The 12881-nt window shown below is 40.7% G+C and overlaps 1 protein-coding gene across 1 annotated transcript in view; it reads right to left on the bottom strand.

Annotated features, from left to right (window-relative positions):
* Positions 1 to 11961, bottom strand: part of C8B (complement C8 beta chain) — a 36803-nt gene extending 24842 nt beyond the window's left edge. The window contains exons 1-2 of the mRNA XM_087719609.1: positions 11784 to 11961; positions 3931 to 4087 (exon numbers count right to left, since the gene is read on the bottom strand). Coding sequence (XP_087575735.1) covers positions 3931 to 4087; positions 11784 to 11872 — 246 coding nt within the window. The 5' untranslated portion in view covers positions 11873 to 11961. The remainder of the gene's footprint in view (positions 1 to 3930; positions 4088 to 11783) is intronic.
* Between the last annotated feature and the right edge of the window lie 920 nt (positions 11962 to 12881).

Here is a 12881-nt window from a genome sequence, read left to right as displayed (position 1 = left end):
TTGGTTGCTAAGTGACATGGTTGATAAGCGAAACATCATATGACCACATACGGACCCATAATGTTCTGCTGTGCTTGTTAATAGCAATAGCAGTTAGACTTATATACAGCTTTCAGCCCTCTCTAAGCAGTTTACAGAGTCAGCATATTGCCCCCAACAACAATCCGGGTCCTCATTTCACCCACCTCGGAAGGATGGAAGGCTGAGTCAACCTTGAGCCGGTGAGATTTGAACAGCCAAACTGCAGAACTGCAGTCAGCTGAAGTAGCCTGCAGTGCTGCATTTAACCACTGCGCCACCTCAGCTCTTACATTAAGTTAAGCAAATCATTATGGGTCATTAAGTGCGACATCACATGACTGCAATTTGAGATTTCCTTCTGGCTTCATCATTGACTTTTCTTGTCATAAAAAAGCTGACTGTGAAGTTCATGCACGTCCCGAGTTGCTTTTGGTGAGATTGGCATTTACAGTCTATAAATCTGATAAATAAACCAAATGGGTTCATGGAAATCTTTTTTTGACTTTCACATCTGCTATGAATTCAGCCTTACGCTGGTTCACCTTGTTGATAGAGTGACTATAAGATGTGAATGTAATCAATTGTTTGCACTGACACCTTCACTGTAATTCCTTCACTATAATTCTGTGGAGGATATCTGGAGGAATGGCGAAAAACCATTTTTTTATTGTTAGATTCCCATATTTCTAGCCCCTTGCTAAACAGCTACTGGAAGCTGTGTAGCCTTTAAATGCAAATGCTTGTAAATAATAGATCCATCTCAGTTACTTGTTCAGTATTAGCTTTGCTTTCCTCAGTGTGCTCAATTTATTTTTCTAAGGTTATTCTCATAACAAAAAGGAGGAATCAAATCTAGTGGCCATAAAGAGTTGAGCTGCTATTCCAATCGCAGGAATAATGATGATAAATAATGATATGTAAGCTTTGGCTTTGAGCAAAGCCGAGGAATGGATATTGTAAAAATGATTGTCTTAGAGTGGTGACAGGACAAGATTATCTTGCACTTTTGAAAATAATGAGAATTTTGCCACTAATGTTGTAACAATCAAAAGCCTTCGTCGGAAGGCACTTGTGAGGTAGGGGCAAAAAACTCAATGATGAAAAATGAGCAGCTGCATGTCATCATCTCTTAGTCAAAAACTGGAAATTGAGGTCACTTAACACAAATGGGTTCTACATCAGGAGTGCTTCAGCATAAGTGAAGAAAATACAATGGCTCGCCAACCTCATTCTGGATAAGACAGGGAGGCAGGACAGCTCCTTTCAAAGGCTCTGTGCCTTATGCAATACAGCCTGAAGAGTTCAAACAGGACCATAAATCAGTGCTCCCAAGACTTCTATCACATTTACAACTTGTTACTTTTGTCTTTTAAAGCAGTTTGCTTTAAAGCTTAAAGTGCAGTTAATCTGCATGTTTAAGAGAGCAAGGGACGCTAATAAAGTGCAGTATTGCAATTTACCCTGATTATATTAGGATGGAATTCCAAGAAATTATTTTACTATTAAAATAATAGTATTCATACTACATCATGTCTGTGGTAAGTGTTCTGATCCAGGCTGCCTTTGAAACCAAGAAACAGTCTTGGTTCCTGCAAATCCTTTTATTTTCACGACTGTGAATTCCTTTCATTCAGTTAGCAAAAGCAAATAGTCTTTCAGAGGAATATTTATCCACACACACCTTATCACAAACAGAACTTTCTGGACCAAATGAATGAATTGTTTCCTGCAAAAGCCCACTCCCTGTTCGTTCCTCTTTTGTTTCCTATGGGAAGGGCCAATCAACTCCAAGGTGTGGCTTTACATTTAAGTTGACCCTGCTTTCTAAATTGTTCTTGCCTTCTGGCACCTCTGACCATGCACACACAGGGAATAGGCTCCAACTGTTTCTCTGCCTCGATGCTGTCTAACTCCCTCTCTGCCTTTCCTCAGCCCTCAGGACTGGCCCACCTTTCTCCCCAACCTCCTCACTATCTGACTCTGATGCCAGCTGTGCTGGCTACCGGCGGGCCACAACAGTAAGACCAATGATTTGAGAAGACATTTTTGTATGGGAGTTGTTTGAACTTTCTTATGTTTGGGAAAACAAAGCTGGCAAAATGCTTGAAGACTTTTTTCTGAAGGAAGGAAAGGTTGTCCCTTTCATGGAAATTAGAAAACTTTGAGGTATTGGGATATTTTTGTTAGAAAAGCAAAAGTCTCTCAAAAGGGATCACACATACTGTCAACCCTGAAGCTGACCTGACTGAGGCCATTTTGAGGCTTCAGTGCAGCCACAGCTGGGGTGTGGGGAGTAGAGATAGCTGGGATTTGTAACAAAAACAAAATATGTTCCATTGGGAACCAAGGACATTCCAGCAGGTGCTTGGAAGCAGGAGACTTGAGTCACCTAGCAACTGGACTACATCCTGATTAGACCATGTGACTGATTGTTTTGGGAAAGGGGAAACCTTTACTTTTAATTAGGTGAAAACCACGGGCATCTTTAGAATCAGTTTTCACCAGCCTCTGCCAATATGACATATCAAATAAAACTATACTTTTAGGAATCTACCTGCCTTGGAGTCTTGGTTGCTATGGATATGTTACTTGGAACCCTGACAAGTAAAGGTGCTAAACAGCCCAAAAGGAGCAGAAATGGTTTGTGCGTGTTGTAGAGAAAGCAAATAACTGAGAAAGAATAATCCTGAGGAATAGATGTGACAGGTTTAGGGAATTTACCAAAAGGAACCAAGGTTCCTATTTCTGGACAGTATTTGTTTTAACTTTATTTCATTTCTTTTAAAAAGAAGAAAATTACAATAAATAGATCCATACATCTGGTGACCATTCTTAGTTACAATAGCACTGACTACCTTTCCCCCCACACTTATGACCATTACATACCCACGGTCATGTGATCATAATTTGGACACTTGGCAACTGACATGAATTTATGATGGTTGCAGTGTCCCAGGGTCATATGATCACAGTTTGCAACCGTCTGACAAGCAAAATCAATGGCAAAACTAGATTCACTGAACAGCCTCGTTACTAAGAGCCGAGGTGGCACAGTGGTTAAATGCAGCACTGCAGGCTACTTCAGCTGACTGCAGTTCTGCAGTTCGGCTGTTCAAAATCTCCCCGGCTCAGGGTTGACTCAGCCTTCCATCCTTCCGAGGTGGGTAAAATGAGGACCCGGATTGTTGTTGGGGGCAATATGCTGACTCTGTAAACCACTTAGAGAGGGCTGAAAGCCCTATGAAGCGGTATATAAGTCTAATTGCTATTGCTATTGCTAACTGAGCCACGGCAGTGATTCACTTAACAACTATGGGAAGAAAGATTGTAAAATGGGGAGTGTTAGATCGGCGGAAGAATCAGTCTGAGGCGTCTGAGGTAACCGTAAGTCAACTGCTTTTATTGCAGGCAAGAACGAAGAACAGAGGTAGACCGGCACCCTTCCTCTGTCTGACAGCTTTTTATATGGAGCTGTCAGACGGATGAACCAATAGCCGCGCGTATGACAGCCCGGCAACTTGCAGACGTGCCTGATTGGTTAAGGTGCGCCTGGCTGCTGCTGAGCTGTCATTCATAAGTCCGAGGACTTACTTAGGCTATAACAGGGAGTAATAACGGTCTTCCTTAGCAATGGACATTTTGGGCTCCGTTATTGTCATAAGTCAAGGATGGCCTGTATTTTGTTGCTGTGGTCAAAATAGGAAGGATCTACCCAGGGTATTGGTCAGCTGGATGAAAATGAATGAAGAAATGGGATACAAAAAGCAGGGCTGTTGATGGGTGAGATGAAAAGGAAGTCCTATGGACATGACAATGACCAGTTTTATAGTGTCAAACTCTACATTTTAGTATACTGGAATTAACTGTGTATTAAACAGTTAACTAATTTTAGACCGCAAGCAGACTTACTCTTTTTTTCTGGCAAGAATCACAAGCAGTCCATGATGACCAACTGGAAAGAAGACAGTCAATAGGCTGCACCACCTGGCTTGAAGAGCGGCGCCATCTGCCTTTGGTCACATTGACGTCAGCTCTATTGAGTTGAAGAGAATCATCCTGTTTGCCACTACATTAATTGAGAGAAAACATACATAAAGTGTACCCATTTATATATTTTATTTTCTTCCCATCGTTCAGGGCCAAGCATTTTGAAGTACCTTCCAATGATAGGGGTTTTGTTTTGCAATTCCCCCTTCAATGAAGGTCAAGCTGCACAACCACACTGAGCACAACAAATGCTGTGCATCACAGCTCCACCACATGAATGCCAATTATGCTTGCTGATATGATGGAGAAGAATTCACCGACAATGGGTTATCAATTAGATGATCACTTCTCTGGTCACTCATTACTATATTCAAGCTGTTGTACCAGAAGTGAAAATGTGTGAACTATTGGACAAAGTGCCATTTGTATACAACAAAAAAGTAAATGAAATCCAAAGAAGGACAAAGAACGACAAAAGAAAAATTAAAAGATAAAACCAGTCTTGATATTTTCTGTTTATTACTTTCAATTCACAATCAGCCACTGGCTGAACAATTGTGACATCACCCAAGCATAGCTCAACTAGGGTTTATTAACTGTTTAACTCATCCTCTGCATGTTATGCATGGTAAGAACTTTTTCTGAATATACAATATAGAGATGCAGAAATGTTGGCTCAAAAACCAGCTCCACATATGTAGATGGCCTTGGAGAAATTATGCCATTCACCTAAAAAGAAGAATGGCATGATGAAGAAAGTAAATATTACCCCACCTTGATTTTCTTGGCATAAAAGAGGGGAGAGGGAATATATGTCAGGCATTGACGATTCAATTATTATAACCTGCCTTGAAGAGGTAATAGCATTGTTTACTGAAGGTACAGAAAAACTTTATCCCCACAAAGTGGACATAAGTTTTTCAAACAGAGCCGCAGACTCTTGAAAATATAAGCACTATTTTTCTCTCCAAGAACTCAGACAATATAGAGTTCTCCCTGTTTTCTATAAAACAACCCTGTGAAATAGTAGGTTGAGCTGGGAGAATGACTAGACTAGCATCTAGCAAGCTTTTGTGGCCCAAAGTGAAAGTATGTTTTTTCTAATCCTGATCCTAATTATACATCATGATTGTGATATTGATCATTGTGATCATCTTCCTGTCTTGATACTATTCTTATTCTTTTGACTGATCATGAATTTTACCGATACATGGAGAAAACTGTTCATTCAGAGTAGAAGGAAAAAGAGGCAAAGATTTCTTTTGAAACAGAAACAAAATCAGGATCCTGGATTAAAGTGATGGTGCTGTTTTGTAGCTGAATAAGATTTGATGGTTGAGAAAATCCCACAAAATCTCTGCCCGATTCTGCTCTTGGTCTTTTTTATAGCATGAGCTCCTTGGTGCGTTCTAAGCTTGGTGGTTTTTTTTGTAGATGTAACATTACCAAACTAGATAATATCATCAGTGCTGGAAGAAATGGGCTTTGCTTTGTCAGTGTAAGTGGGAGTGTTCCTTGATTAGGCTGTTTATTTTTGGCTTGTTGGTCTGTGTTGGTAGTTCCTTGATTGGTGTATTCAGTGGTGGGTTTCTACAGGTTTGGCTGAACCGGTAGTGGTTTGGCAGCCTGGATCATGGAACCGGCAGTGACCCAGGCCTGTCACACCCCTGAACTGGTTCCCTGGGCAGCACCGTTGGTGCTGCCATCTTGTTTTTCAGTTCTGGGCATGCAGAATTTCAATTGCACTGTGCACACATAGTGCACACACAAGCGAACTGGCAGTAATGCCTGCCGGAACCCACCCATGGGCATATTGTTTATTTCTTGATTGGAAGTAATGTTAATCTTGTGTTAATCTTGTTGTTAATTTCTGCTCATCTTGGTGTTGATTGCTGGTGAGGAGGTGTTTTGATCTTTTTGTTCCTTTGGGGTTTTTTGATTGCCTATTTGAGTAATATATAGATATTGTTTATGTAAAGCATGAAGGAAATCAGGATATCCAGGCAGTTCAAATATGTATAAAGATTTAGTCTAAGCTTAAGATTTCTACAAGAACCTGAATGGTCAAGAGAAATTAGTGGGAGTTAAGAATAGAAGAAATTCAAAGTGGGCTGGAAACGCATCATGATTAATGATGCATTTGATCCCTCCCTCGGCCTCAGCCTGGTTCTCTTCTACAGTTTATTTCTATGTGCCTGTTGATGGCCAACTTGTCTGAGGCCTCTAGGAATTCTCTGGAATTTTCAGATTTGACATGGTCTAGGATGCTCATAGTTTCCCAGTTGAAATGATGGTTGAGTTTGTTCCTGCGTTATGAAATTTAGAATTTGTCTTCCGACTTCTAGTTGGTGTTCATAGTGTTTGGTTGGTGTTTTCTAATGTTTATGTCCAATTCTTGTCTCTCTTTTTAAATATTGCTGCAGGTTTTTTCTAAGGAAATGCTAGGATCTTTTTGAAACAAAGAATGCTGGAAATATCATATCTATCTATATCTATATCTATATCTATATCTATATCTATATCTATATCTATATCTATATCTATATCTATATCTATCTATCTATCTATCTATCTATCTATCTATCTATCTATCTATCTATCTATCTATCTATCTATCTATCTATCTATCTATCTATCTATATACACCGTATTTTCACGACCAAAAGCCGCACCGGATTATAAGCCGCAGTATCAGTTAATGTTAATTTTTCAAACTTTTTCCATATATAAAGCGCACCGGGTTATAAGCCGCACGTTTCCCGACGCTTCTGGACATCTGTTGCAGTTGCGAGGAGCGGAGAAGAGCGCGAAGGTTCTTGGTGCTCCAGGAAGCCGCGAAAGCAGCTGGGAGAGGCGCACGGCTTGGTTTATCCTCCCTGGACATCGCAGCAGCAGCCCCAAGCGCATCGATCTCTGTGTTTTTCGCATCGGGACAAGCTGCAAGAGAGAGTGAGTGAAGACCTTTCCGGATTGCTGGTGGTGGAGGTGCGGGCCCGTCGCCCTGTGCTCAGCAAAAAAAGTCCGGGGGAGTCCTTTGCGCTGGCTGGAAAAGGTCTTCACTTTTCACTCATTCCCTCTTGCAGCACACCCCGATGCGAAAAACACTGAGATCGGTGAGTTTGGGGCTGCTACTGCGACATCCAGGGAGGATAAACCAAACCGCGCGCCTCTCCCGCTTCCCGGAGCGCCAAGAACCTTCGCGCTCTTCTCCACACTCTCCTTGGCTCCTCACAACTGCAATAGACGTCCAGAAGCGGCAGGGGCTATCGAGCTGGAAATCCAATCCCCATTAGCCCCAAAAGCCGCTTCTGGACATCTATTGCAATCGCGAGGAGAACGCGGAGAAGAGCACGAAGGTTAGGGTTACTGGGCAACGTGGGGGTGGGGGAGGCTGGAGCAGTTTCGTTCTGAATGGAGGGAAAGGAAAAAAGTTGGGATTCTCCCTGCTGCAGCCTTTAAATGGCAGAGAGAAGCCGAACTCTTTCCCCTCCATTCACAGAGAAGCTGCGGCTCCCTTTATGCCCCTCTGGCTGGCCCCCTCCCTCCCAGGGGGGGTCAAAGTACCTGAAAGGGGCATGCAGGCTGCTATAGCTCCACTGAGAAGACATTTCTGAGAAGAGAAAGGGCTCCGGTCAGGCTGCACCCAAGCTGATGGAGTGCTCGCAACCGCCCGCCTATCGCCAGGGAGACAGCCAGTGCAGGTGAGCCGCGCGATTGCTCCGATCGCAAGGGCGCTTCACCAGCTCGGGTGCAGCCAGACCAGAGAACTTTCGGTGGTGCACCGATTCCAGCAGCTGCGTTTTTCCTTGAAATTTGCTGTCCCGGCAACCCGAAGTGGACATTCTACCAGCGGCGTCTCAGACACTCCCACCCTTAACCAGGACGAAGTGAGGATGGCTGTGCGCAGTTTGGTGCCTACCGGCTAAGGAGGGAGGGAGAGACCCAAGGGACGTGTGCGTGCCTGCTCGCGGTCATTCGCTTGCAAGTTTCAAGTTTGAGCGTAAAATCGGGAGGGAAAGATTTTCGATCTTTTTCCATATATAAAGCGCACCGGGTTATAAGCCACACTGCCGGTTTTTGATCAAATTTTAGGATTTTCAATGCGGCTTATAGTCGTGAAAATACGGTACATATATATATATATATATATATATATATATATATATATATATATATATATATATATGTGTGTGTGTGTGTGTGTGTGTGTGTGTGTGTGTGTGTGTGTGTGTGTGTGTGTGTGTGTGTGTGTGTGTGTGTGTGTGTGTGTGTGTGTGTGTGTGTGTGTGTGTGTGTACACACATACATATACATATACACATACATACACACACATATATAATTTTGTGCCACCCATTTCATCTACAGACAACTCTAGATCAACATTAATTTAATGTAATCTCTTTCAGAATTCCTGGAGTACCGGGGAACTACCAGAGGACTGGAAAAGAGCTGATGTGGTTTCCATCTTCAAAAAAGGAAAAAAAAATAGATCCAGGAAACTACAGACCTATCAGCCTGACCTCAATACCAGGGAAGATTCTGGAAAAGATAATCAAGCAATGAATTAGTGAACACCTAGAAGCAAACAAAGTAATAGCCAAAAGCCAACATGGATTTGTCAAAAACTGATCATTCCATACTAATCTTATTGCATTCTTTGATAATGTGACCAGAGGAATGCCATCAATATAGTTTACTTGGACTTCAGTAAGGCATTTGATAAGGTAGGCCTACCTAGGTATAACCTACTACTAGATAAAGTAGAAGAATGTGGCTTAGACAGCATCACCACCAGATGGATTTGTAACTGGTTGACCAACAGCACTCAACGTGTAGTCCTCAATGGAACTGCATCTTCATGGAGGGAAGTATGCAGTGGAGCACCCCAAGGCTCTGTTTTGGGCCCAGTACTCTTCAACATCTTCATCAATGATTTGGATGAGGGAATAAATGGGGAACTCATCAAATTTGCAGATGATACCAAACTGGCAGGAATAGCCAACACTCCAGAAGATAGGCTGAAGATACAGAAGGATCTTCACAAACTTGAACATTGGGCACTATCTAATAAAATGAAATTCAATGGTGAAAAGAGCAAGGTTCTACATTTAGGCAACAAAAACGAAATGCACAGGTACAGTATAGGTGGTACCTTGTTCAACAGTAGTAACTGTGAAAGGGATCTTGGAGTCCTAGTGGACAACCATTTAAATATGAGCCAGCAGTGTGCAACATCTGGCAAAAAAGCCAACACAGTTCTAGGCTGCATAAATAGAGGGATAGAATCAAGATCACGTGAAGTGTTAATACCATTTTATAATGCCTTGGTAAGGCCACACTTGGAATACTGCATTCAATTTTGGTCACCATGATGTAGAAAAGATGTGGAGATTCTAGAAAGTGTGCAGAGAAGAGCAACAAAGATGATTAGGGGACTGGAGACTAAAACATATGAAGAACGGTTGCAGGAACTGGGTATGTCCAGTTTAATAGAAAGAAGGACTAGGGGAGACATGATAGCAGTGTTCCAATATCTCAGGGGTTGGCACAAAGAAGAGAGAGTCAAACTATTCTCCAAGGCACCTGAGGGTAGAACAAGAAACAATGGGTGGAAACTAATCAAGGAAAGAAGCAACTTAGAACTGAGGAGAAATTTCCTGACAATTAGAACAATTAATCAGTGGAACAGCTTGCCTCCAGAAGTTGTGAATGCCCCAACACTGGATGTCTTTAAGAAGATGTTGGATAGCCATCTGTCTGAAATGGTATAGGGTTTCCTGCCTAGGCAGGGGGTTGGACTAGAAGACCTCCAAGGTCCCTTACAACTCTGCTATTGTATTATTGTATTATTGTATTGTATTATAAATCTGATTTGGAAGAACCTGGGGGAAATTGTTCATATATCATGTGTTAAGCACACTAGAAACTCAATACAGTTATTTTCACTTCCATTTTAATGAAAAAATGAGGGCATCACAAAAGATTAGCATTTTTCCTATAAAATATTAGTGATGTGATGTAGGACTCAGAAATCCATCATAGCAGGTGTCTAAAAATGTCTGTCTGCCTCCGCAGAGATTATTTGGCTTTTATACAGTTTCAACAAGCAAAGCAAGAGCATAGGTAACAACAGCATCGTTATTGTCTTATTCTCCTTGTCAATCTCTAAGACCATCCCAGCCAGGATATAATCTCACATCACTCAATAGTTCCTGGTAGTGCCTGGTTCTACTAATTAGGTGAGCTCATAGGTAGTTGAGGTAACTGGTTACTAAGGCGCATGGCAGTTTGCTGCTCTTGCCTGTACATAACCTTTGTATAACCTCTACAATGTGAGCTGGGCTGAGAAACGGCATTCAAATGGACCTAAGGAGCATATGTGACTTATGGGTTGGCCATTCCTGTTCTTGAAGATTTATGGTGAATTGTGAGAAAATGTCTCAAGTTTTCTTTTGCTTGGACTCTGATTTGTATTCTTTGGAACAAAATGGCAATTGTATTTTCTGGTTCAGTTGAAGAGATACAACATCCACTTAGAAAGAACTAGGAGAGCATGTCTCTTTGGAGATTTTGGTATTGTTGGATTTTGATTTCTGAGTTCTTCTGAGGCCATTATACATGACAAGTCTTGATCCAAGCGCTCCATAAATCAATAGACCAACATGGGGTTTTGGTTTTTTTTGCATGGCTGAGGAAGTGGCAGCTGCCATTATTCACAATAGCCCTTTTTTAGCAGCAGCAAAAGTCAGTGGTCTAACAGTTTCTCATTTCCCTATCATTGCTTATAACAACTGAATGGCCAGCATCTTTCCATAGCTGATTCGTCTACCCATTGTTCTAAGTTATACACACATTTGCAGCTTGACTAGATTCACAAATGCAGCTTTGGATGGGAACTATTATTACCATAAGAAGGCTATAGAACCACAACAACCAGAAAAAACAAAGGCAGACCCAAGGTTGCTTGAGAAAAAAACAGAGTTTATAGAAATTGAAGGAAAATTTAGAGAAAAGCAAAACAAAAGGGAAAGCTAAACCTCTGAGAATAGAGAATATACATAACAGAATGTTAGATATCTGTTTGGGGGAGAGAAAAATGGAAGCAGGGAGATGTAGAAATGAAGACAGTTCGTTAAATGAAATCCTGGTTTCAGCTGCCTAAAACATTGATCAAGATGCTATTTATGGACAAATTAATCATTTTTCTCTTGATTGCTGGCTTTATAAGCATGCCATTAAAAGAAGTTACATATGCTTTAATATATATTAAATGCCTTAGCCTGTTGTGGTAATTTGGTAGGAATTTTAGTTTCCAAGAAAAAAGGTACTTTTAAAATTATTGGAATGATAATTGTTTGAAAACTAACAAAAATAAATATAAATAAATTCTGGCACATATTAGAAGTATCCATTTGACAAGACAGAATATAAAAATATGCTAAGTACAAGATCCAAATTTTTATTTGTGTTTGTATGTGTGTCTTAAAATTAAAATCAATCTTGTTAATCCATTTTGGTATAATATTTTACCGACAAATGATTTCACACAGTTGGCTGTCCCTAAGGTAACATATTTGTTATGATCCATGCCACTTTGCAGCCCAATAATTTCAATATAGTGGGCTTACTTTGTTAAGCCGTAAGTAACTCCAAAACCTATGCCTCAACTACTAGGAAAAAAAAACATTAAAAATCCAAGAAAGTCACCACTAGATACCATTATATATCATGCCTCTGTTTTCATAGTTATCTGAAAAACAATATTGACTTACCTGGAGCAGTGGAAATTTAAGAAGCTTACGATTGTACATATTAGAAAAATTCTTGCCGGGCAAAGAAACATCACAGATGTTACACTCATAGCTTTACAGTAATATAGTCAATTTATAGCAACATCCTTTTCTAATCACTTTGCTATTGTGTCTGAAGGCAGTTGTGTAGGCAGATTAATAGCCAGGTTTTTCTCCAGACAAACAGAAGATAAACCAGTTGATAATGGCCTTTTTTTGCTTGTAGAACAGAGCCTTCTACTGGCCTACTATGACATTGTCTGAACAAGTCAGAGAAATAAAAGGCTTCCATTGGCTTTGCCTTAAACTATGTGGAGCCCTAGAGTTCCATGAGGGTACAGGGATCTAAAGAATGGAATTCTGTGAAGAAATTGTATTTTTGCAATGGAATATCTGTAGCTCGGGTGAAGGATGAGGGTGACGGTTCATTCTCTGAGCTTGTGGGTTGCTCTCTGACTCTGTATCTCTCTCTCTTTCTGTGTGTGTGATTCTGCTAGTTCCTGGCAGTCTCCTAGAGAAACAAAGATCATACATACTAGCACTAAAGACATCCACCATGAATGCATAGTAGTAAAATTGTTAGGAGGATCTAATTGAAGCTGCAGTTAGAAGAAGCTGAACAATCTGGTAGACAGGTGAATGTCTTCTTATGCACAGAACACAAGCTATGAATTGTCTTCCCTGCTATCTCTGCTTCAGTTATCTTAGTTTTTTTAAAATACATTTCTTTCATGAGGTCTTTAACTATTAAATTACTGGATATTACATTTTCTGTTTTGCTTCTTTGTTGTAAGCAGAAGGGCAGGGTACAAAAGAAATTGTTGACATCTTCATCATTCAATCTGGATTTGAAAAAAAAAATATTCAGCAGCAACACGAAATAAATACATAAAAATAAATATCCCTGCACAAGAAACCAGAAACCTGCTGGTTTGGGCTGCTGGAAGACAAGGGAATTCAAGGCTTAGTGGAAAATAAATAGACAGATTAGATAATAGATTATTTGCATCTATCTTCACTTCAAAAAATATAGCACAGATACTAGCACTACAGCTGGTATCTCAGGAGTTGATGGAAATA

This window comes from Thamnophis sirtalis, unplaced genomic scaffold, assembly GCF_051295495.1.
Source record: "Thamnophis sirtalis isolate CommonGarterSnake01/CBP01778 unplaced genomic scaffold, rThaSir2_p1.2 scaffold_7, whole genome shotgun sequence".
Lineage (NCBI taxonomy): Eukaryota > Metazoa > Chordata > Lepidosauria > Squamata > Natricidae > Thamnophis > Thamnophis sirtalis.
This window is presented reverse-complemented; position numbering and strand designations above follow the sequence as displayed.